At 40.7% G+C, this 22224-nt stretch overlaps 1 protein-coding gene across 1 annotated transcript in view; it reads left to right on the top strand.

The window, feature by feature from the left end:
• Window positions 1–22224, top strand: part of SEMA5A (semaphorin 5A) — a 320624-nt gene that overhangs the window by 231315 nt on the left and 67085 nt on the right. The window contains exons 12-13 of the mRNA XM_045566609.1: window positions 9562–9679; window positions 19281–19462. Coding sequence (XP_045422565.1) covers window positions 9562–9679; window positions 19281–19462 — 300 coding nt within the window. The remainder of the gene's footprint in view (window positions 1–9561; window positions 9680–19280; window positions 19463–22224) is intronic.

The following is a 22224-nucleotide window of genomic DNA, read 5'->3' as shown; positions in this document are numbered from 1 at the left end:
TACACTTTATTTAAAATCGATTTATTGTTAAAGTTTAATCCTGGAGTATGCTAGGACCTAACCTCCTCACCTGATGTTCCTGTCCAATTATTTTTTAGGCTGTATCTGAATCTTAACCATTGTTCTAATCTTCCATTTCTGGTTGCAAAGGATTAGTCAGCAAGTTATGGTGCATCCATTGAATGGATTATTCTCTCAGTGGGTTATTCTGAAGCCACTATATAACGGCTGTGAAGACATCTGAATGGCTTCCAACAGCAACTGAAAAAAGTATGACAACATTGTGTGTGTGCCATCGTCACCACTGTTCGAATACAGAAAAGGGGAAACTGCAAAATATATGCCCTAAGATGCTTGTTACAACTGTGAAGCATAGGCAGTAAGAGGGGTTTCGAGGTGGGCTTGGTCTGGAACACCATGTCTTGCGGTGCTGTCATCAGGTAACTGCCCCAGCCCCCCGGCAGGGTGGGAAGAATCAACGCATGAAACTGGCTTTCTAAGAATGTGTTCTTAGTCTGTAAATGGCAGGCTGTGTTCTAAACAGTCAGTTACCAGCCTTTTGTACTTCAGTGGAGAAACACAACTGAAAGAGCTCAGAATGGAAAAGTTTCATTATTTAACATCTGTTCCACAGGCCTCCTGTTTTTGAGCTCCGAAATTTAAAGCTGTGTGAAGAACTCCACGGGAAGGTCCCAGTTGCAGCAGTTTTCTTGGCACCGAAGCCCAGCACCTGAGTTACCCCACACAGAGCCACCTGAGCTTCTCCTGAGATTTTTGTTTTTGTATTTGCTGCATAGTCCGATGAATTCTTAAGGTGACAACCGTTCCCATGTGTCTGTGAGGCAGCTTTCTTATGGAAAGAGCATGCGCTCCGGGTTCAGGGCATTCTGGATAAGCCCTTTGCTTGACATGTGGACCATGAGCAAATCACTCAGCTTCTCTGCGTCTCTTTCCACAGCTGTGTGGTCCCTGTGAGTGTGTAACCAAGGCAAAGAGAGACTATGGAAGGGTCTGTAAGGATCAATACAAGGCGATTCCTTTCCTTTCCTGCTTAAATACTACAGTCAGTCTGTGCAGGTCCCTCTGAGGTGGCATTGCCTGTGAACAGTCCGTTTTCCTCACTGCATGCTATGTTGAAAGCTAGGTTTCAAAATCTCCCTGTGTCCTAGGTGTAAGTCAAAATGAAAAATGAATAAGCCAACAAAAAAGAAAAGAAAAAAGAAACAAACAAAAGGCAAACTGCTCTTCCATGCGTGGTCTGCCTTCTTTGCCCAGGTATACTTCACATCGCTTCTGGGCCTAAATGAAGGCAGACTGACCTAGCAAGAATTTGCTCTTTTGCCTTTAAACAACTGCACATCATCTGAGAGGTACCAGGCCCGCCAGGCCAGATTCTGCTCTTTGCATTAAATTATGCACCTGTCCCTTGTCTGTCTGGGCAAATGAGTTTGAGACAGTGGCTGAGACCCGACATGACCACGTTATGTGCCTGGGTGAGTGATGACGGTGTGACCCTACCCGTTAGCAGGAGCCTCCACCGGTGATATTCAGTAATTGCCTGTCTCAGGTGAACGTGTGCCTGTCCAAACAAGAGGGGTGAGATTCAGGCAGTGATGGCGGCTACACAGGGCATGTGCTTACCTTTACTGCCGCCACCTGGGGCCCAGAGGCCAGGGAGGGCACCAGAGAATCCACATTCAGCATAGACGCCACCTTGCCACAGCTATTCCGCTGAGACGGGTGGATGTTCTTCCCGTGGGGCGGGCTGTGCTCCAGGGAAGGATTCCTTGACAGTAAGTCTCACCCACTCAGTTACGGGAAATCTATTAGTTAGGTGAATTATAAGGAAACAGCAATATAATTTTTTTTCTCTGTACGTACTGCCCTTTGAGATTTTGTGTAACAATTAAAATGTATTACTTGACACGTTCTGCATTCTTCAGGTGTAACTGTTGACCCTTAACCCTATTTCACAGAATTCTTTCTCTTGAGAAAACATGGGATGTGGCAAAGAAGGAATTGTGTCTTCATTTTTATCCTTAATTGTCTGGGAGGAGAGGAGACTGGGAGAGTCAAGTTTAGAGGTAGCTATCGTTACACGTGTCTTATGGAATAGAGGGTATAGAAGGCCAGAGGCCTGGGCTTCTCCCTGATCGAGTGGCCCGGGATTCCTTTCTTTCCTTCTTGCGCACAAGGACACAGCTCTTTCTGTGCATCACTCCTGGAGGGCACTCGGACATCTCTGAGCTGCGAAGGGCCCTGTGCCTTCCTTTGTCCCGGCTTTGGTCTCTGAGCAGGATCCCAGCTGAGGCTGCGCTCCTTGGGGAGCTGCATCCTGGGGCCAGACTTGGCCTTTCCAGAAATATTTGATGTTTGTTCTAGAGAAAAGTTCACAATGATTGAAGCCCACGTGGAGGCCAAGCTGAACAGCTCAGGATTCAGCGCGTGATGAGGGAGTGAGACGGGCTGTCTGCATCGGGTCAGAAACCAAAGCTGGTGTCCCCAGCTAATCGCGACTGCTGGATTTCTAGCTCCTGGTATTTTAATTACTAGAAACCTCAATTGCTAGACCCAGAAAGCACTTTTGCCTTGCTTCTTTCAAATACATTATTGCTTTGTCACTACTTTTTTTTTTTTTAAGTATCAATTTTCCTGAAGTGCTTCATTATAAAACATATCAATCTGGTTCACTTTTGAAATAGCAACCAGATTTCTGAGGAAAATTTGATTGTTGTAGCTCCCCATTAAGATTTTAACTAAAAAACATTGGCTTAGTATTAGTGGCAGTTATATCAATTATTTAAATTAATATCAAAGGCAAATTGAAGTGTGAAAATTAGTCTTTGTATTTAATCCATGTCATTTAGTAATAGTGCAATAGTGAATAAATAGTTTTTAATAAATGAGAAGTATTAAAAGTTAGTCACTAATTGAAATGTAAGTCATTAATTTCATCTACAAATCATAGCATGGAACATGAATTATTATTGGATGTTCTCATGGATTTGGTATTTTCAATATAGAATGCTTTCACATACCCTAGAAATCCATAGCCTACAATAACTTGTAATTATGTTTATGGACTAAATAGAGTAACCATATGCATCCTCATCTCAACAAGAGTTTTTCTTACTTACTACATGATATAGTGTAGCCTTGGGAGTGGGTATGATTCCAGTTTTACAGAAGAGGAAACCAAAAAAATAGATATGTTCCAGTTGGATTTACCAATCGAAAAATTTGTGAATGTCTCCGAATGCATTCCTTAGGAAGGTTATTGTCTTCTTGAAATTTTCTTCAGTCTTATTTCTAGCAAGATAATGTGTTTAATTGCAGTTCTTAAAGGAAAAGAGTAAATTCTGAAGTATCTGGGAACATGGTGCTCAGGAATAAGACAGATCTTAAAAATTATGGAAAGAGTGATTCGTAAACAGATGTTGATTGCTACCACAATCATCACCATGATAGTGGAAATTGATATTTGCAGTGTGGTTTCTGCCCAGTATTTGGGAGGCACTTTAAAGTGTGCAGAACTTACAAGGAAACTCCAAATCTTTCATGGGGCTCAAGAGCTCTGCCTGTTTCCCTCTGCAAGCTTCGACCCCAGCCCAGCACCTGCAGGCTCTCCCACCTGAGCGCCTTCCTGTGCTGGTCTCTCTGCGGCAACATTCTGTTTGTGCTGACTCCAGTCGAATGGATCACTTCTGTTGGTCCCATCGGTCCTAGTTTGAATGCCACTCTCTGTATCCCCTACCCCAGACACACTAAGTGGGCATTCCCCAGACTCTCAGGCCCTTTGGAGTTTGCCTTTACAGCTGGTTGTTGATATTTATTTAACGTTTATTTTCTTAACTGAATGGCGAGTTCCTTGAGCTCAGGGACTGTGTCTGTTTTGTTTGCCACTGTAAACCCAGCACCCTCAAAGTCTAGCTCGTGGCAGGTGCTCGTAAGTCTGTGCTGAAACAATAAATGACTGAAACACTTTTAAAATCCCTTTTAAAATCACTTTTAAAATTGTTGGTAAATGGCAACAATTCTTAATAACAAAAATAAACTGATATTATGTCACACTAATTGTGTGACAGAAACAAGCCAGATAAAAGCATCAATACTTAGAAAATTGAATATCCATGGGCATCATGCTTGGTAATAATCCACAACTTTCCAGAAATACAGTGAAAATATTTTAATGAAAATACCTGTTTTTCCTGACATTCTAACTAACAAAGAACATAATTGCAAGTTTTAAAATGTAAATGAAGAATTTAGATATATATTGATTTCACTGACATGTAAAAAGGAAAGTAGATATTTGTCCTTCTTTTAAAATAAAGGCCTGCCTCTAAGTATATGCTTAGCTCTAAAACAGGTTCTCAATAAATGTGTTTTCAAAATTAAATCTTCAGATTCTGGTCAACATTGTTCTCTGAGTGCAGATACTTTCAAAAACTGAACCAATATATAAAATGAGGGTAATGTAAGGTCTCTAACAAATTAAGAAAAATTTTAAATTTAATATTAACAGTTATACTTGTACAATATATATTTATGGGGTACAAAATGATGCTATGTGTTTACAATTTGGAATGATTGAATGGAGATAAACTTTTATTAAAAATACTCATCACATAGGAAAAACATTTTCCAAGTGGAATAAAAAAAGGTCACTTTCATGATGGCTGCTTTAATTAGAAACCCATTATTTTTTTATGTAGTCTCTTTAAGGGACCCAGTATCCAAAAATAATATCTTGTGATGATTGCTTTTCTTAAAGTATGTTTTAAAATGAAGGTAGAGTTCATCATAATTTTGCCCATGGTGTAAAACATTTCACATGAGGAAATTATATATATGTGGTATGTTTATTGAATGGGCATTTGTTTTTGTGTAGAAGTTTTAATATTTTAAGGGATAAGTGGAATGTTAAGAACACGCAGAACCATCGGCATTATGGGAAGAAAGCTGTTATTACAGGCAACTTTTCATTTAAAACAGCTTAAAATACTTCCCTCTAACACTGTGGCATTGTTTTAGGTTTCCAGGCAGCTTTGTAGGGGAAGCCAGGAGTAAAGTTAGGGAGTCTGTGGAATTTTTCCTTTTTAGGAAATTTAATTTTACCTAACGGCCATGTTGTTTTAATAAGAAACATGATAAGGAAGTCAGGCCTTTTGAATGATCCTCTTAAGTGCAGCTTTGCCATATTGACACACTAACAGGAAAATGGGATCATGGGCAGAGAATTCTGAGGTGTGATGTACACAGTGTCATTTCATCAATGAGGAATTACTCTCTGGTTTCACCCCAGGAGCCGCAAACATGAATGTGTTGCTTTTGGCTTGCTAAGACCAGGGCACTCCCAGGTCCAATCTCATTGGCATGGCCAGGTGTGGTCACGGCAGGAAGTAGAAGGACCCTTAGTCCTTGCTTCACCCAAGTCTGTCTCATAAGTCCACTTGAAGGCTCTCCAGGTTTCCAGAAACTTCCCTGAGTATTTTTCTACAGAAAAATACCACACATGCAAACTCACTCAGAAATAACTGGCCAACCCCTTGCCTTATTTTGTAGATACAAAAATGCACACTTTTCACTGACTTAGTCATTGCATATGATAGTTTATTCTCATCTTCCCTATTCCCTGCCCCCCCAAAAGTTATTAAATCAAATTGTGTGTCTGAAAGTTGAGAAATTTTGTATGTGGTTTGTGTAATAGAAATACAGGTCAAATTCTATTCAGTGGAACTGATCATTGAAATGAATTTCTATTTAAAATAGTAAATTATTAGAATTTATATTCCCAAAATCACAGATTTAAAAAAGCTGATGCTCACACTACTGTAAACCTGTATTTGTAAAAATGTCATCTGAATTTAATAGAAAAAGGAAAAAGAAAGTGTACTCGCTTCCCTTGTTCTTACTCCTGACAGCTAGGTCTGTTTGTGCTGGTGGTGTGAGGTTTGAGAAGTTTAGATGTTAAAATATGTATAAATGACTTTCTATTTTTTTTTGAGGAGGGGAAGACAGGAGAGTTATGAAAATACATCTCAAATGGATCCAAGATAGGGAAACAAATGAAAAGATACTATAGAAGAATCAGAAGGAATTGGGATAAATGTTTCTACAATCTTTAGGTAGGGAAGATCTTTCTTAACATGGCACAAAACCTAAATGCTACAAAGGAAAATATTCATAAATTTTGTTGCATAAAATTTTATAACATTTGTATTCAAAAAAAGATTTAATGTCAAACAGGAAATATATTACTCAAGAGTGGGTAATTTTTTTGTTGGTTTGTTTGTTTTGGACAAAGTCTTGCTCTGTTGCCTGGGCTAGGGTGCCGTGGCATCAGCTTAGCTCACAGCAGCCTCAAACTCTTGGGCTCTAGTGATCCTCCTGCCTCATCCTCCCAAGTAACTGGGACTACAGGTGCGCACCACCATGCCCAGATAATTTTTTTTTCTATTTTTAGTTGCCCAGATAATTTTGTCTATTTTTAGTAGAGATGGGGGTCTTGCTCTTGCTCAAGCTGGTCTCAAACTCCTAATCTCAAGCAATCCTCCCGCCTCAGCCTCCCACATTACAGGCATGAGCCACTGCACCCAGCCACAAGTGGGTAAATTTTAATACAAAAATTTCCCCCTCCAATAATCATATATTAATAAAAAAGCCAATGTCCCATGAAAGAGACAAAAGCAGCAGTTGGATATGCATGGGAAGTTTACATAAAAGGAAATAGAAATGATCGGTAGGTGCACACACCCATGCTAAGTCTTAATCTAACTCACAACTTAAAGAAATGAAAACAAGGCTGAGACAGGAGGATCACTTGAGGCCAGGAGTTCAAGACAGCCTGGGCAATATAGCAAGACCCCATCTCTACAAAAAATTTAAAAAAAGATAGCCAGTTGTGGTGGCATGTACCTGTAGTCCCAGTTACTTGGAAGGTGGAGACAGGAGGATCACTCCAGCCTGAGTAAAAAGAGTGAGACTCGGCCGGGCGTGGTGGCTCACACCTGTAATCCTAGCCCTCTGGGAGGGCGAGGCGGGTGCATCGCTCGAGGTCAGGAGTTCGAGACCAGCCTGAGCAAGAGCGAGGCCCCGTCTCTACTAAAAAATAGAAATAAATTATCTGGACAACTAAAAATATATATAGAAAAAATTAGCTGGGCATGATGACGCATGCCTGTAGTCCCAGCTACTTGGGAGGATGAGGCAGTAGGATCGCTTGAGCCCAGGAGTTTGAGGTTGCTGTGAGCTAGGCTGACGCCATGGCACTCACTCTAGCCTGGGTAACAAAGCGACACTCTGTCTCAAAAAAAAAAAAAAAAAAAAAATGAGTGAGACTCTATCTCTAAATGAAAAAAAAAGAAAGAAAAGAAGTAAAACAATAGAACGGAAAAAAAAGAAAACAAAAGAAGGATGAAAGGAAAACAGATGACTGGAAAATTCTGTTTTTTAATCACCAGAAAGGGGTAAGTTTAAAAAAAAAATATGGCAACATCTGGTGTGAAACAGAGTGAAGTCAATAATACCCATAACTTTTAACTCATCAGTTCCACTAATACAATTTTATCATGTAGAAGACCTGTGCAAAAATGAGCACTGCAGCCTTTCTTTTAAAGGAGAAATTTAACTAAATGTTGGTTCATCAAGGAAATGGACCACTGTACAACTATGGAATAAGGCAGAACTGTATTTATCGGCAAGAATAGTGCAATTATATAGTATTAGGTGTAAAAAGCAAACATGAAGCAGTGTGTACAATCACATCTGTATGTATTAGATATAATTACATATAATATGTAATGTTATAAGTCTTATAATTACAATGGACAACAACAGAACATATATGTGTATATATACGTGTGTGTGTCTATAGATACATGCCCACAAGCATGCTTATATGTATGGAGAAAATATCTCCAGAATCTGTAAGCTGGCAGTAACACTACATACTTTTGGAGAAGAAAGGCTTTCACCTGGTCCTTTGTATCTGTCTTGTTTGAATTGTTGAATGACAGGAGCATGTGCCTGTGGTCACATATCAAAGAGTTCTAATGAGGTTGTAGTGACAGGTAATTGTTGACACCCCTTTGCACCCCAACCTTGCACTACTGCTGAGAAGCTGCCTTTTTAAACCATTTTTGTATGCACTTGTAGGTAGTTAATAAATAATTGAATAATAACTTAATAAATTTTTCTTGATTTATCTTCTGTAACCATCTTTCCTTGCTGTGCAGCCTTCAAATTGCCCTTTCCTCGCCTCAATTTCTTCATTTTAAAATGGAAATAAAGGTGGTACCTAGTTGAGATACTATATTTATAAGGTCGTAATGGGGTTTAAATGACCTAATATGGGTCATGCCCTAGGAACAGTGCATTATATGTGGTTAACACGTATGGGGGGTTAATGATGATTATTTCCAACCACTAACATGAACAACTTTCACTGCTTCTGCTACTTCCCTGCCCCCATGTGTTAAGCAGTGAGTTCTGGTCCTGCCCTTGGTTGGTGGTCACTCCGTAACAGAGCCTCCTTTCCTATATGTGGAGTCCCACCTCTAAGAAGAGGACATCACACCTCCGTGCCGGCATTGCCTGCCTTTACTCACATCCATTTCCTGCACATCTGACTTCTTGGACCCTTCAGAGAATTCCAGGGGTCCATCGTCCTGTCTGCCTATGGTGTCAACGTCTGTATATTTTTTGCTCCAAACACAGTCAGCTGTGTCTTCTCTTCCCCAACTCTCATTCACCTTCTCTTGTGTTTATAATGCAGGGGCCACAGTCTCATGTAATAGTGCCCGTCTTGTGTATGAGCTCTTCCATGCAGACAAAGCTAAAATAAAATATCCACCATCTGTAATACATCTCATATAAATGTTGGATATTATAGACATAAATATATGAAACTACTATTGAAAATTTTAATACATTTTTAAGCTATAGTACACAAAAGGAAGATGTCCCTACTTTATTGAATTTGAACTAACCACACTAAAGCATTTTGGCTGTACCTGCTTGGCTTTGGGCCAATTTCTCAGATTTTCTGCGCTTCAGTTTTCTCATTAGTAAATTAGTGATAATGATGATGGTGATGTTGGTAAATAAAGTGAAAATAATAATACCCACCTAGCAAACTGTTTAAGTGTCTAGATAATATGGGAGTTTGTACCACAGTTAATATTATAGTAGATGTTCAACAAATGATATCTGTTATTAAGGTAGTGATGATGGTGTTGAACACAACTATATTATTAATATTTTTGAGCACTGCAAAAACTCTTACTTTAGCTGTTTATGATACCAAAATGACTATGTTGTTGGCTCATTTAACCGTCTGTTTTGTATGTTAGATAAAATATAGAGTTTTCAGAATATTAGTATCTACATAAATGATTTAATTTTAATTGGATACTTACTGGTGTGTGCAGATAGCTATGTTCTCCAGTGTCCAGACTGAATAAATGCCCACCCCTGCGGGACAGGCTTGCCTTGGCTGACGTCTCTAGTCCTAGGTAAATCTATCTACCTTTCTGTTGATGGTTTGGTGTGTGTTTCCAGCGCCTGCATTGGGGCCCAGGACCCTTACTGCGGCTGGGACGTGGTGATGAAGACGTGCACCAGCCTGGAGGAGAGCCTGAGCATGACGCAGTGGGAGCAGAGCATCTCCACCTGTCCGGTGAGCGACCGCCTGCTGCAGCCTCTGCAAACACTGCCTGGGGGAGCCCCCCTCTCCCGGCCACCCTCGCCCACACCGCCTGCTGTCTATGCCTCTTCAGATTAGAACCTTTCCTGCAAACCTAGACTGTGTTCTCTAAACTCCTTTGGTTTTTAGCTCACATGAGGGTCATGCGAGTTGCTCTTACAGGCTCTTTGTCTGAAGAGCAATATGTCTGCAGAGAAAATAGTGCTGGTGTGTTAATGTAGTGCACTATCTCTGTTTATTCTGGGATTATTTTTCCCTCCAGAGTTTGGTGTGGACTATTGTGCCCCTTATAGCACTAACAAAATGGGAACTTCCACACCCGTAAGTTTCCTTTGGGAGCTATCATTCCAGAAGCCAACATAACGGGAGATTTGGAAAGAATAAACTGAAGAATATTACTTTGACCCCATGCGGGGCAGCCTTGTAGATCCCGCTCAGGGTCACAGGGAGGTCTGGGAGAAACAGCCCGGAGTGTGTTCCCACACTGAGCCCTGTGGGATGAGGGGAAGCTTGCCTGTATTCAGGGCCAGGCCCTGGATCCAAGAAAAACAGATTCCACAGTTTCCTTTGCTGATCTATTTTCTTGGGTCCTCACTTGTCAGAACCAGTATTTGGGGGATTTTTTTTTTTTTTTTTGCTTTGTTTTTTGTTTTTGTGTTTTCATCTTTATTACCCTTCATCCGGTAACTTTTGTTCTCATAGAATACGAGCAATACCTATTAACTTCCACATAATTGAAAAATCATTAAGTCACGTTGCCATTGGCCGGTGCCTGGCAGTCGGTTCCGACATCTCCCTGCAAGGCAGAGGTGCGGCACCCTCAGTGTGCGAAGACCTTGCTGTTTCTCCTGAGTCCCCTCAATGCTGGTCAGTCTGCTTCCCATTAGGGAAGCTGCTCTTGCAGTTACCTAAACGGTGTCCATGAGCCGACCCTTCAACCTGAGAGTAGGAAGGCCACACGGTGAAATGAGCAAGGCTGGGACTGTTCAGTGCTGTTCCCCACGTGTTGGCGCCAGATCCACGGCCTTGACTGCCGGATGTGCGTCATCACACTCAGCCTCTGGGAACGTTCCTGTACAGTTAGCTGTCACTCCTGCTGGTTATATAACTTCTGCTCTAGGATTTCAGAAGCAAACCTTTCTGCAGCGTTTTCCTAAAACATGTTCTTAAAAATGGTTAGAAAAATGCCATTTTTTGTGCTAAATCCTTTCTCATTTCTGAGCAGACTTTAAGAGCACGGAGTAGTCACCTAAAATTCTTTGCAGCTTGAGAAAACATAACATGTAGTATCTGAAATGTAGCTCCAATGTACATACATGCACTTTGGAAGAATCAGCACATCTTCTTGAATATCTTTGATCTTGCATTTTAAAAAAAATTTTTTAATTTCAGAATATAATGGGAATACAAATGTTTAGGTTACACATATTGACTTTGCCCCACCCGAGTCAGAGCTACAAACGTGTCCATCTCCCAGACGGTGCACACCGCACCCATTAGGTGTCAATATACCCATCTCCTCCTCCCCCTCCCACCTGCCCGGCACCTGATGAATGTTATTATGTGCACTTAAGTGTTGATCAGTTAATACCAACTAGCAATCAGACAAGAGAAGGAAATCAAGGGCATCCAAATTGGGGAAGAAGAGGTCAAACTATCGCTCTTCACGGACTTCAGATGATCTTGCATTTTTAATGAAAAAAAAAAAAAAGACAGAAGAAGAACATAGCTGTTCTTTGCAAGCAATAAGGTCGTCTAGGACCCAGGGTTGTGTTAGTGTATATCTGAGAGATGCTAATTATGTCATGGGAAATACACACTCAACCACTTGCTTTATTCCAGAATATGTCAAAAAATGGGGGGATCCAATATTTAAGAAGTGATAAGAAGGTTGTCACTAAAGTCGTTTCCTGCTGCTGATAAGACAGTTTTTAATAAAAACTGTTAAAAATGCAAGTAAGGTCGGAGGGTAACAGGGACCTGGCCTGGTGTCGGGGCTGCCCCCACCCACCATCCACGGCTGAGATGTGATCTCCGGATCTCAGTCAGCAAAACACTAACGACACGGTCCATTCTTCTGATATGAGGAGATTTCGTTACACAAAACCTTCCCTTCCTTCTCACCCAAAGTTTTTTGTCACACATCAAGATACACTTTTGATAAGTTAGGAATATAAAAAGAAGCCAACAAAAGAAAATCAGTTATGTCATTCTGAGCAAAACACAGGAAAGGAAGCCATATATTTTTCTGATGTATATAGCTACCATATAGAAAATGGAAAATATATTATCTAACTACTTTAATTATATATCTCTTTCTAAAAATCTCTCTCTTAGAAAGAGATGAGATGAAAATTATCAGCTTAATGCAGAGCAGTCTAAACTTAGAGAGGCATTTTTAAAAACTGTTAAAAATGTAATTTGCTTCCATGTTATTTTTCATTTTTTTTTTTACTGAAATAGAATAAGGGCTTAATTTTCTTGGCCAAATCTACCGTATATCATCATTTCTGATAAGCTATTGGTTGCAAAGTGTGCCACTGCTTTATGTGTGAAGGAAAAACAAGCTGCTGCCATGGATTGCAAAATGTCAACTGATTTCAGAGATGAAATACAAAATCTTGTGATTAGTTAATATTTTTATTTCTTTACCTACACTGACATACGTAGGCAAATGGAGGTGTGTCTCTTTATCCAAAAATTAAGTTTTATAAGGTGAGGGATTTTTGAATGGGACTAAGCATCTTAAATCCCATGTAAAGCTGCAAGTTGAATCATAAAAGAGAGGAGGTCCTGTTTCATTGAGCTCCCAAGAGGCAGACGAATGTTGGTGACGATGAGTCAACCTCAGACCCTCTTGTGTGACCTTTCCATGTAAATGTTCATGAACATCGCACCAATGACATAGCACAACTGAGTTCCCCAAAGTTAGTGTTCCAGTCAAACCTCACACAGTGGCTGTGATTTAAGGCTGCCTTAGACCATTTGTGCTGCTATAACAGAATGCCTGAGGCTGGGTAACTTAAACAGAAATTTATTTCTCACAGGTTCTGGAGGTTACAAGTACAAGATCAAGGCACTGGCATTTGGTCTTGTGAGGGCCACCTTGCTGCATCCTCACATGGTAGAAGGTAGAGGGCAAGAGAGAGCCACTCCCTTCCTCAAGTCCCTTAATAAGGGTACCCAGTCCCATTCCAGAGGCAGGAGCCCTCATGGTCTAATTACCTCCTGAAGTTCCCGCTTTTTAACACTATCACATTGTCAAGAGCTAAATTTTGGAGGGGAACATTCAAGCCATAGCAGTGGCTTAGATTCTGTGCTCCCCAGAGTTTGAATTGGAGAAATCTTCGTAGGGATTTAGGGACTTAAAGAAAACTTATTTTCCACTGAAAGATTCCTATGTAAAAATGTTTATGGTTTTCTATAGTCCAGAAGACAGGGCAGTAGTTTACTGACATATTGATTAACAATCTGTTTGCTTATAAAATTGTAATTGAAAACATTACTCTCGGTTTAAGAGCTTTGAAGTGCTTGAGTAAGATCTAAATTGGCATATCTAAACTGATTAGAATAATATATATGTCCTGCATAGCTTGTAATGTTGTTTAGCAAGGGTAGCATAGTGTTAAGAATCTACGTGGGCTTTATTTATGCATGAATGCCATTCATATCCCTTGTGGGTACATGGTTACCAGGATACCATACCGTAAAATGAGCCCCTTTTCAAAAATATATCATGGGATAACTAGCAGGATCTGTAGATCAAATAAACACCTAAGGGTCTCTCAATAACAGGATTCTTCTCTTCTCGGGGCCAGTGTGTAATTAGCATTTTTAGAACAAAAGAGGACTTTTGCAATGATCAAGCATAAAGCCCTCATTTAGATGACAACACCATAGACTGGGATCTAAAGCGTTTACCAACGTTCTAAAACTGCCTTGTGAAAGAAAGCAGGATTCAAACCCAATATTTTTGACATTATTCCTAATCCACAGGATAATGCCATTCCCAGCTTTTAACATCTCCACAAAGCAGTGGCTGATAAGTGGACCAATGTCCCAATCGTCATGCATGATGCTCAGATGATGCAGATGATGTTCAGAGAGCAGGCAAGATGTTGTTTCTGATGTTGTGATGGAATCTGCTGTAAGAGAAAGGAAAGGGAGCTAAGGTTAGATTATGTGTCCAGACCATGTGCTCAGCGCCATGTTAGGCAGCTTTCAATGGACTAGCTCACTTAATGTCATGGTGACCCCCAGAGGTAGACTTTATTGTTTTTATTGCATAGATGAAAGGACTGGGACTCAGAGGCAGTAAATAAAGAGTGCCCCATCCTATCAGAGACCACACAATTCATTTATAAATAGGGTTAAGGATGACAGTAAGTCGGTGTAATAACCTGAGACAAGCCTTCCTGAGGAGCACATCCAACATCCTGTTTTGTTACAATCTCTGCCAAAAGGTCCATGAAATTTGGAAATAAATAAAGATATTTTAACTTCTGAAAAAAAATATCTGAATAGAAAATATAGGACTTCACTTTAGTCGTACAAGAATAATGGTTGGAGTAAAGTGAGGATCTAATGATGTGCTCCAGGGACCTCTCAGTTCACCAAATGCATCTGCCTCCTTGGTGAGTTAAGAATTAAAGAATTAAACATGAACCAGTGAAACAGGATTATGGATGACACTTGTTAACAAAAATTGTACCTTCCTTGGAGAGCGATTGGAAAGCCATTATTTCCTGGGTGAAAGGAAATTTGCTGTGACATGTTTGGGGGCTGAAATTATATGAAGCTTTCTTTGAGACTCTCATCCAGGAGGGATCTAGAAATCACACTACAGAATAAAGTGGCCGAGATCATAGGGTCAGGACTCAGCTTATTTGGTTCTTGAGTCTCTTATTAATACAACCAGAGCGACTTTGAGAAAATTGCTTATCCCACTTGAACCTGTTTTCCAATATGAAAAATGGGATGTAAATACTAGGAATGTGGTAAAGATTCAAGGAGTTAAATCGTGTAAAGTGCAGTGTCTGGCGTACACGAAACTACCGATACAGGGTATATGCTTTACTATGGTTTAATATTTAATAGTATAAAACACATACCCTATATAGAAAGTCATTTGGCAGAAATCCAAAAGATAGCACAACTACAGAGAATTTATTCTAGGTAGCTTTGTTTCTGATATCTGCTTACAGAGAGCTAAGAAAATATAAATATACCTATTCAGATGCAAAAGCAAAGCTGCAGAACTTACACCATTATTCATGGATCTATTTCCTAGGCAGATTTTCAAACTAATATACTCAGGGTCAAAATGAGCACATGGTTAAATGCAGCATAAAGAGCCCTCACCCAAATCCTCATGTGCTTTTCTGAGGATTGCAAGTTCTTCTTGCTCCCAAATGTGATTGAACCAACTGCAATGGCCCTCAAAGTCTGCAGCTACCCCAGCCCTGGCCAAAAACTAAAGTCCACATTCTTATGCTGTAGAAGTACAATCACTATGTCCTCTCACTAGTGATTTGCCCAATGCAGTTCCCTTCCTTTCTCCTATTTCATTGCTGTTACTGTTTAGTGTTATGTGCCTCATCCTCTTTATTCTTCCATTAGCCGCCACTTAGTTCAAGTTCTTCCTCTCTTTTCCTATGTCATCCCTTCCTCTTTTTTCCTGCGTCAAAGATAAGACAGCTAATCTTTTGCCCATCCATGTATTTGGAAAGAGAACCCTTATAACATCTCTTGGCCTAGGACCCTGTTATTTCCTGGCAGATCAAAAAGGGGAAACACATACACACACACACACGCACACACACACACACACACACACACACACGGGATGTCTATTGCAGAACACACACACACACACACACACACACACACACACACACGGGATGTCTACTGCAGACATCCCTATTAAGGGCCTGACCTTCCCCCCATCCATACCGTTCCCTCCTTGCTGTCCTGTGTCTTGGGGTCAGCCAATAGGAGACAGATCAGGAGGAGTGAGGCTGGGGTCTCTCTCCCTCATCCCTCTTCAGCTCAGGATGACTCCAGCAACCTGTCCCACCCCTCCATCTGCAGGCTTAGGAGAGTCACAGCTCCCCTGGGGGCTTCAGCACCCCTCCATGGTTTCCTTAACCCAGCTTTGCCCAGAGAGCCTTCAACACACTGTCGTCAAAATCCCGCAGATTGTGGCTTCTTTTTCCTGCCAGGGTCATGGCAGATCATACGTAAGACACAGATCCTTCATCTGTGGGACCCCACCTATGCCGTGGAGCTGTGTTATTTTTATGTTATTTTATGCTTTGTAACTTGTGGGGCTTCCTTTTCCTGAATGTAACATTCTAGAGGTTTCTGGCTCCTTCTCTCCAACACTGGACTGGGCTGCAGTTTATTCTATAGAAAAACAGAACTGCAGAGGAGGAGAGGTATTTTACGTAAAATTTTAGCATCAACATAAAGCATTTATGTGGATGTTGACATTCTTAGTAAATGTCCTCCTTGTTTTTTCATGTTGTTTTGCTTTTAAAATTTGACTTACTTTTAAGCTCTCTAAGTTTCTGCATCATCTGGATAAACTGTGACACTTTTTTAATGTGTATTTGGGGTGTTAGCAGGGAGAATTGCCTGCATACACGTCATGCGCACAGCAGCCCTGTGGTACCCTCCTGCACAGGCCAGCCCTGTGCTCCGAAATCCCTTCCTTCCACAGTCCATCCATTCTCCAACAGGGAGCTTGTATTCCTGTACAAATCCAGCTGGTGAGCCAAACCTGGAAGCAACTTGAAAAGACATATATAAAATGTTTTCAATGTGACAATGCCCCAAACAGCAGCAGAATCCCCTTTTCTTCTAATCCTTAGTGAGAATTCTTGTCCCCGATTTCTGTTTTTTGGCAAAAGACCCCCCTCATGTCAGAACCAGTTATGAAGACTTTGGATCTGTGGCACTTGGGAACGGAGTTCCTGGTCGTCCAGATCTGGATATTGTCTTGGGGGGGGGATGTCATTTGTGACCCACGGGAAAGGCACGTGGTACCTTACTTGTGTTTATAAAACCAAAGTGGAACTTGGCATTATTTCTGCATGACCCACCTAACACATTGACCTTCTGTTAGGGCCTCATGCCAACCACTGCACAGCATTCAGGTGGCATTTTCTCTTGTTACCCCTCTATCCCCTGGAGAAATCTGCCCTGGAGGTCAGGGAGGGGTGGGGTCAGCCCTGCTCAGCGCCCTGAGGGCCCAGCCCTGGGGGAGCAGCTGGTTCTGTAGGCTCCCCATGGCAACCTCCACCCTGCCCCAGACTGACAGCACAGCACATTCAAACAGTGACAGTCACGGTCAGTAGGAACAACCACAGCAGTATGGGCCTATATTGTGTAACTATTATGCAAATATTCTGTCTGATCATGATTATACCTTGATGCTGGCTCTATGAACAAGAGAATTGCTTTTAACAGTGATAACAATAATGGCAGTGTTTGTGTAGCAGGCAGGAATTTGAGCGTAAAAGCATGTGAGAATTTGTTGGGACAGGTACAGTGTTATGTCAGGGCACAAGTAACTGCTGCTGCCTTATCCACTGACACAGGATTCCTTTGGCTGGAGGCAAGAGAGAGATCTGCTAAAAGAGATTAAAGAATATTGAAAATCCCAGGGAACAGGGTCTTTCCTTCTTTAACAAGAGAATCTGCGTAGTTACTGTCTTGTATCACCTTGTCATGCAAGGCTAGGTTCTCCAAGTAAAAAACTGTGGTCTCCAGGGAGCCTTATAGTCAGAGTGGGAGCAGTACCTTTATCCTACCAGACGGGGGTTCCAGGGACCTTAGAAATGGGGATGTTTCCCTCTTGGGTAGGAGCCAGTGGGTCAGTTAGAACTGCTCTAACGGACGCTGCGGCCCTGTTCTCCCCACTTTGCCACAGCTTCTTGTATAAAGCCAGGCATGGCAGGAGACCCACAGTTTCATCCACTTTAGGGGACAGCAAACATTAGAGTGTTGGTTAGAAAGCAGGAGGGATAGACTCATGATGATAGCAGTTGGATATGGCCAACCAGCCATGTCAGAAAAAAACGGACACATTTGATGTTGAACTGGTTTCTATTGTATTTGGGGAAATGATGGATCAACAGTAAAGCTTGCCTCTATTTTTAGACACAAAACCTGGCACTGGCATTGTTCTGAAATCAGGAAGTATGGGTATATTTTGTGACTCCCCCCCCAAAAAAAATTAATTGTCTCATCCATGGAGTTGTTTCTTCTGAGGACGATGAGTGTTTACAGATGTAAGGAACAGTTCAGGGAGCGAACTCTGGCTGAGGTTAAAGCATGCAATTTGCCCATCACCAGATCTCTTCATTTGTCAGTTTTTCTAAGAGATGCTGAAGTGTCCATATTAAATTAGGAGTTTTGGACTTTAAGACTTCTTCCTGTCCCCTTCTGAGGGAAGACTCCTCTGCTGGGCAGGTGACTTAAGGCTTAGCTCCATGAGTCTCTCCTCCTGGCAAATCCCTAGCTCCAGGGCAGACCTGCGTATCAGATTTGGCAGGAAGTCGTCCGGTCTTCAGTGCCCCCAGCACACGCCAATGCCCCAGCCACGCCGGAGCTGGTCACACGTGCCCAGGTGGTGCCAGCGCACGCCGTCCCCTGCAGTGCCCTCACAGGCTGCGTTCTACCATGCGCCCTGGGACCTCCCCGCGCTGGCCCTGCCTGAGCCTCCTCCTGCAGTCTGATAAGGCTCCCCCCAAGCCACCTGCTCACCCCCAGTGACAGGGAACAGCCCGTGTGCCCCTCAGCCTTGCCAGCTCCTTTACCCTTGAAGACTCAACACAGGCCCTTACTGTTCTTCCTGGCCCTGCAAGCTTGTCGCATGTCCCCTCCTCTGCTCCCACAGCCCTGCTCCAACTCTGTGGCTGGATTTTGCACACAGTAATAAGCACGTGTCTAGCTCCTGCTCACTGGCCCACAAGCTCTCAGAGAGCGGTTAAGGCACAGGCTTGACTGGGATAACAAGGAGCAGTGCTCCAGGTGATTAATAGGCACTCTTTAAATGTGTTTTGGATTAAGTGTTGTCAGTTTGAGGTGATATTAGAGCCAGACCCTGTCTTAAATGATAACTACATCACCAATCTTTTAGTTTTCAAAGGTACATAAACATGCAACAGAGTCACATAGCTATGATTTTTCACTCCAATTCTTCTTGTTTCTTGGATTTCCAACATTAGTGGACAATTCTGCCATAACCTGATTGACCAGTCACTAGAATCCTTCACCCTTCCTCCTCTTCTTCAGCATTCCTACTATCACCTGCTCCTGCTCCTCCTCCTCCTCCTCCTCCTCCTCCTCTTCTCCTCCTCCTGTTTCCTTTTCCTTCCTCCTCCTTCCTCTCCATCTCTCCAACAATGGCCTCTGCTGCATTACTTTGAAACACTCCCTCATGCGTCTCTTTCTAATTGTAACAAAAAATATTCCGAGGGAGTTCTGATTGTCTTTTGAGAGATCTCTTACTCTATTATGTCTACAGCTTTCACCCTTCCTGACACCCTTACTTGGTTTTGCTTCCCAGACCAGGAATCTCACCGTGGATGGACGCTTTGGCACGTGGTCTCCGTGGACGCCCTGCACGCACACAGATGGCAGTGCAGTGGGATCCTGCCTCTGTCGAACCCGCTCCTGTGACAGCCCAGCGCCGCAGTGTGGCGGCTGGCAGTGTGAGGGTCCCAGCATGGAGATCGCCAACTGCTCCAGGTGTGACCCTCGGAACCCCCGGGTGTACTGCCATGTGTTAGACTCAGATTCCCCAGGGGTTTGGGAAATCATTCACGACACAGACCAAATTGCCTTTGGGATAGAAAGGTGGCAAAATGACAAGGACATTTACTGCTTAAAAACTACATGATTTAGAGAATGAAATTTTAAACTATAAATTAGATTATAGATCTAAACCTATTCATGTGTTCATCATTAGATTAGGAAAAATATTTCTAATTTGCACAATATGATTGGTTTGTTTGAGGAAAACATCCATGTTAGTTATGAATGTTTTCCTGGAATATATGCATTAATAGACCCTTACTGGTAGAACATAATGCATTAGTTAGGAGACAGGAGAAGCTAAGTCTCTGATCAAAAAATCTCTGCTCTGTGGTATATCTGAAGTCAGAACACCCCAACTCAGCTAACATCAGGCACTGGGTAACCAGGGGAACAGCTTAAATAATATAACATTGAGTGGGTTTCCTGTTTCCTATTGTGCTGTTGTTTGTCTGATTTTTTTGTTTCAACTCTACTCAATGTGCTCGTCCTTTCCCTGCACCTGTAGTAGGTGGCCACAGAGATATATTTTAAGCAAGCATCAGAAAGCTTCAGAAATCAGTCTCCAAGCTCCCTCCTCACTTGTTCGTTCATTTAGGGTATTTTTAAGAAGTATTATCTTCTTTTCATGAGCCTATTTCAAATGCAAAAAATCCTCAGGACAGTGAAATTCAGACTGGGTGATCAAATTGTATGAGAGCCCAGGGCATGAAAGCACCCAGCCCTCACTAGGAGGATGAGGGGGGCCAGAATAGGAAGGTGCGGGTGCAAAGGGCAAACTTTGCCCTCCGGTCACACACTTCACACCACAGAGTTGAAAGGAACAAATCGTAGCTACAGAGATTAGGTTATCTTGCATTACAGAGTTCATGGGCATATCAACAGTGTTTTATGTACTGCATACTTTCTATAAAACTAAGTATTTCCATCAATGCCTAGCAGAAACTTTATAAAAGCTATCAAATTGCTGTTGTTGGAAAGTTACGATAAATACCTAATGCTCTTTTCTCATATTGTTTAATGAATAAAAGGCCTATCAAGTGCATTACTGTGACTTATTTAGTTGGAAAATCATTCTCTAAGCAGAGCCACAATACTACAAGTGGTTATTTTAAGATCAGAAAATAAATAAGTGAACAGTTTTAGTGATGCTTTAAATACATAAGGTGATTGCTTTGTACTGACAATCATAAAAGTGGTCTACGTGCTGATATATGCTTACTGTATGCTGCTTCTTTGGCCACTATGTCTGCAGCTAAGCAGCATTTACAAGTATGTAAAGCCATGTCCATATAATGAGTACATACATATACAATTGCATTCATTTATCACCTCATTTATTACATTTCTATTACTTATACATACTTCTATTTATTTTCTGCCCTGTATACATGTTTCATATATTATAAATAGAATGTATTATACATTTTTATGTTTGTTAAATGGTTTAAGAAATTAAGAATTTCCAAACAATTTTGGAAGCAATCTTTTTCTGCATTATCTAATTTTTTTCATATATAAAGAAACTTGAAAAGTAAAAATGTTATTTGTGCTGAAATTGCTATTCAAGTTTTGAATGTAATTCAGTAAATAACTTGGATAAATTTTAAGATTGTAGGTAGCAGGGTATAAAATACTAGCTAATTACCTTTATGAGAAACATGGGAGAATCTGTCTTATTTTATGGTAATTTTAGTTAAATTATCATAAAGCAGCCTTATTATAATATACATAAAGCTATTACTATATATTTGATTTATATCACCAAGTTTCAATAAATAGTAGGGAAATATGAGATATATTAAGACTTTTTCCAGAAGAATTTTTATTTGAATTTATTTTAAAAATTATATTATCAACTTATTATTTACACTACGACCTTCAATGACATAGTTGTGGACCTGCATGTTTTTAAAGGAATGAATAAAGTAAAACTGAGAAGTAATGTTATTTTATTTTTTTCCAAAGGAAATGCAAATAGATCTCTACTAGGTAGATGGATGAGAGTGACAGAGATCCAAAGAAATATATGTTTTTGCAGACGTAGAAAAAAATTCTACATGCAGTAGACCATCTATGTGGAGTTTGTAATCTGAATTTAATAAATATCTTAAATATCTTAACACATAAAATCTTTAAAAATCCCTATAACTTATTTTTTAATAGCAGGATCAAACTGCTAAGGGAGACATTTAAATTATAAACAATCCAAGTACAGGTACTTTAAGGAAAAAAATACAATACTAAAAAAATTCTTCTGGCAATCAATAACGGTTTATTTTATTAACCACTTTTTAAAAAATGGTTCATTTTATTTTTATTTTTTATATTTTTATGTATTTACATTATTCTATATGTATAATAACATAAATACTATATTTATATACAATTTGCACTCCTTATACTCTTTATATCTTTGTCAATTTGCAATAAAATAGCCAAGAATCTGAATTCAAATTCCCTTCCTTCATTTTTAATAAAGTTTGTTTTAAAGCTTCTAACAGTATGTGAAATCATGGCACTCTTTACCAATCTGATTGCTGTCAGGAGAGTTACTTATTTTAATAGATTATAAAAGAAAGCATTATACACAGTTTTAGGTGGTCATTTTTTTCAAAGGTGTACTTTTCATAGTTTATAAAGAATATAATACAGATGAAAAAATTATAAACTCTAGAGGTTTAGGGGTTCATTTC

The sequence above is a fragment of the Lemur catta genome, chromosome 12 (genome assembly GCF_020740605.2).
Source record: "Lemur catta isolate mLemCat1 chromosome 12, mLemCat1.pri, whole genome shotgun sequence".
NCBI lineage: Eukaryota > Metazoa > Chordata > Mammalia > Primates > Lemuridae > Lemur > Lemur catta.
Note: the sequence above shows the minus strand (reverse complement) of the source record. Positions and strands in the feature narration are given on the sequence as shown.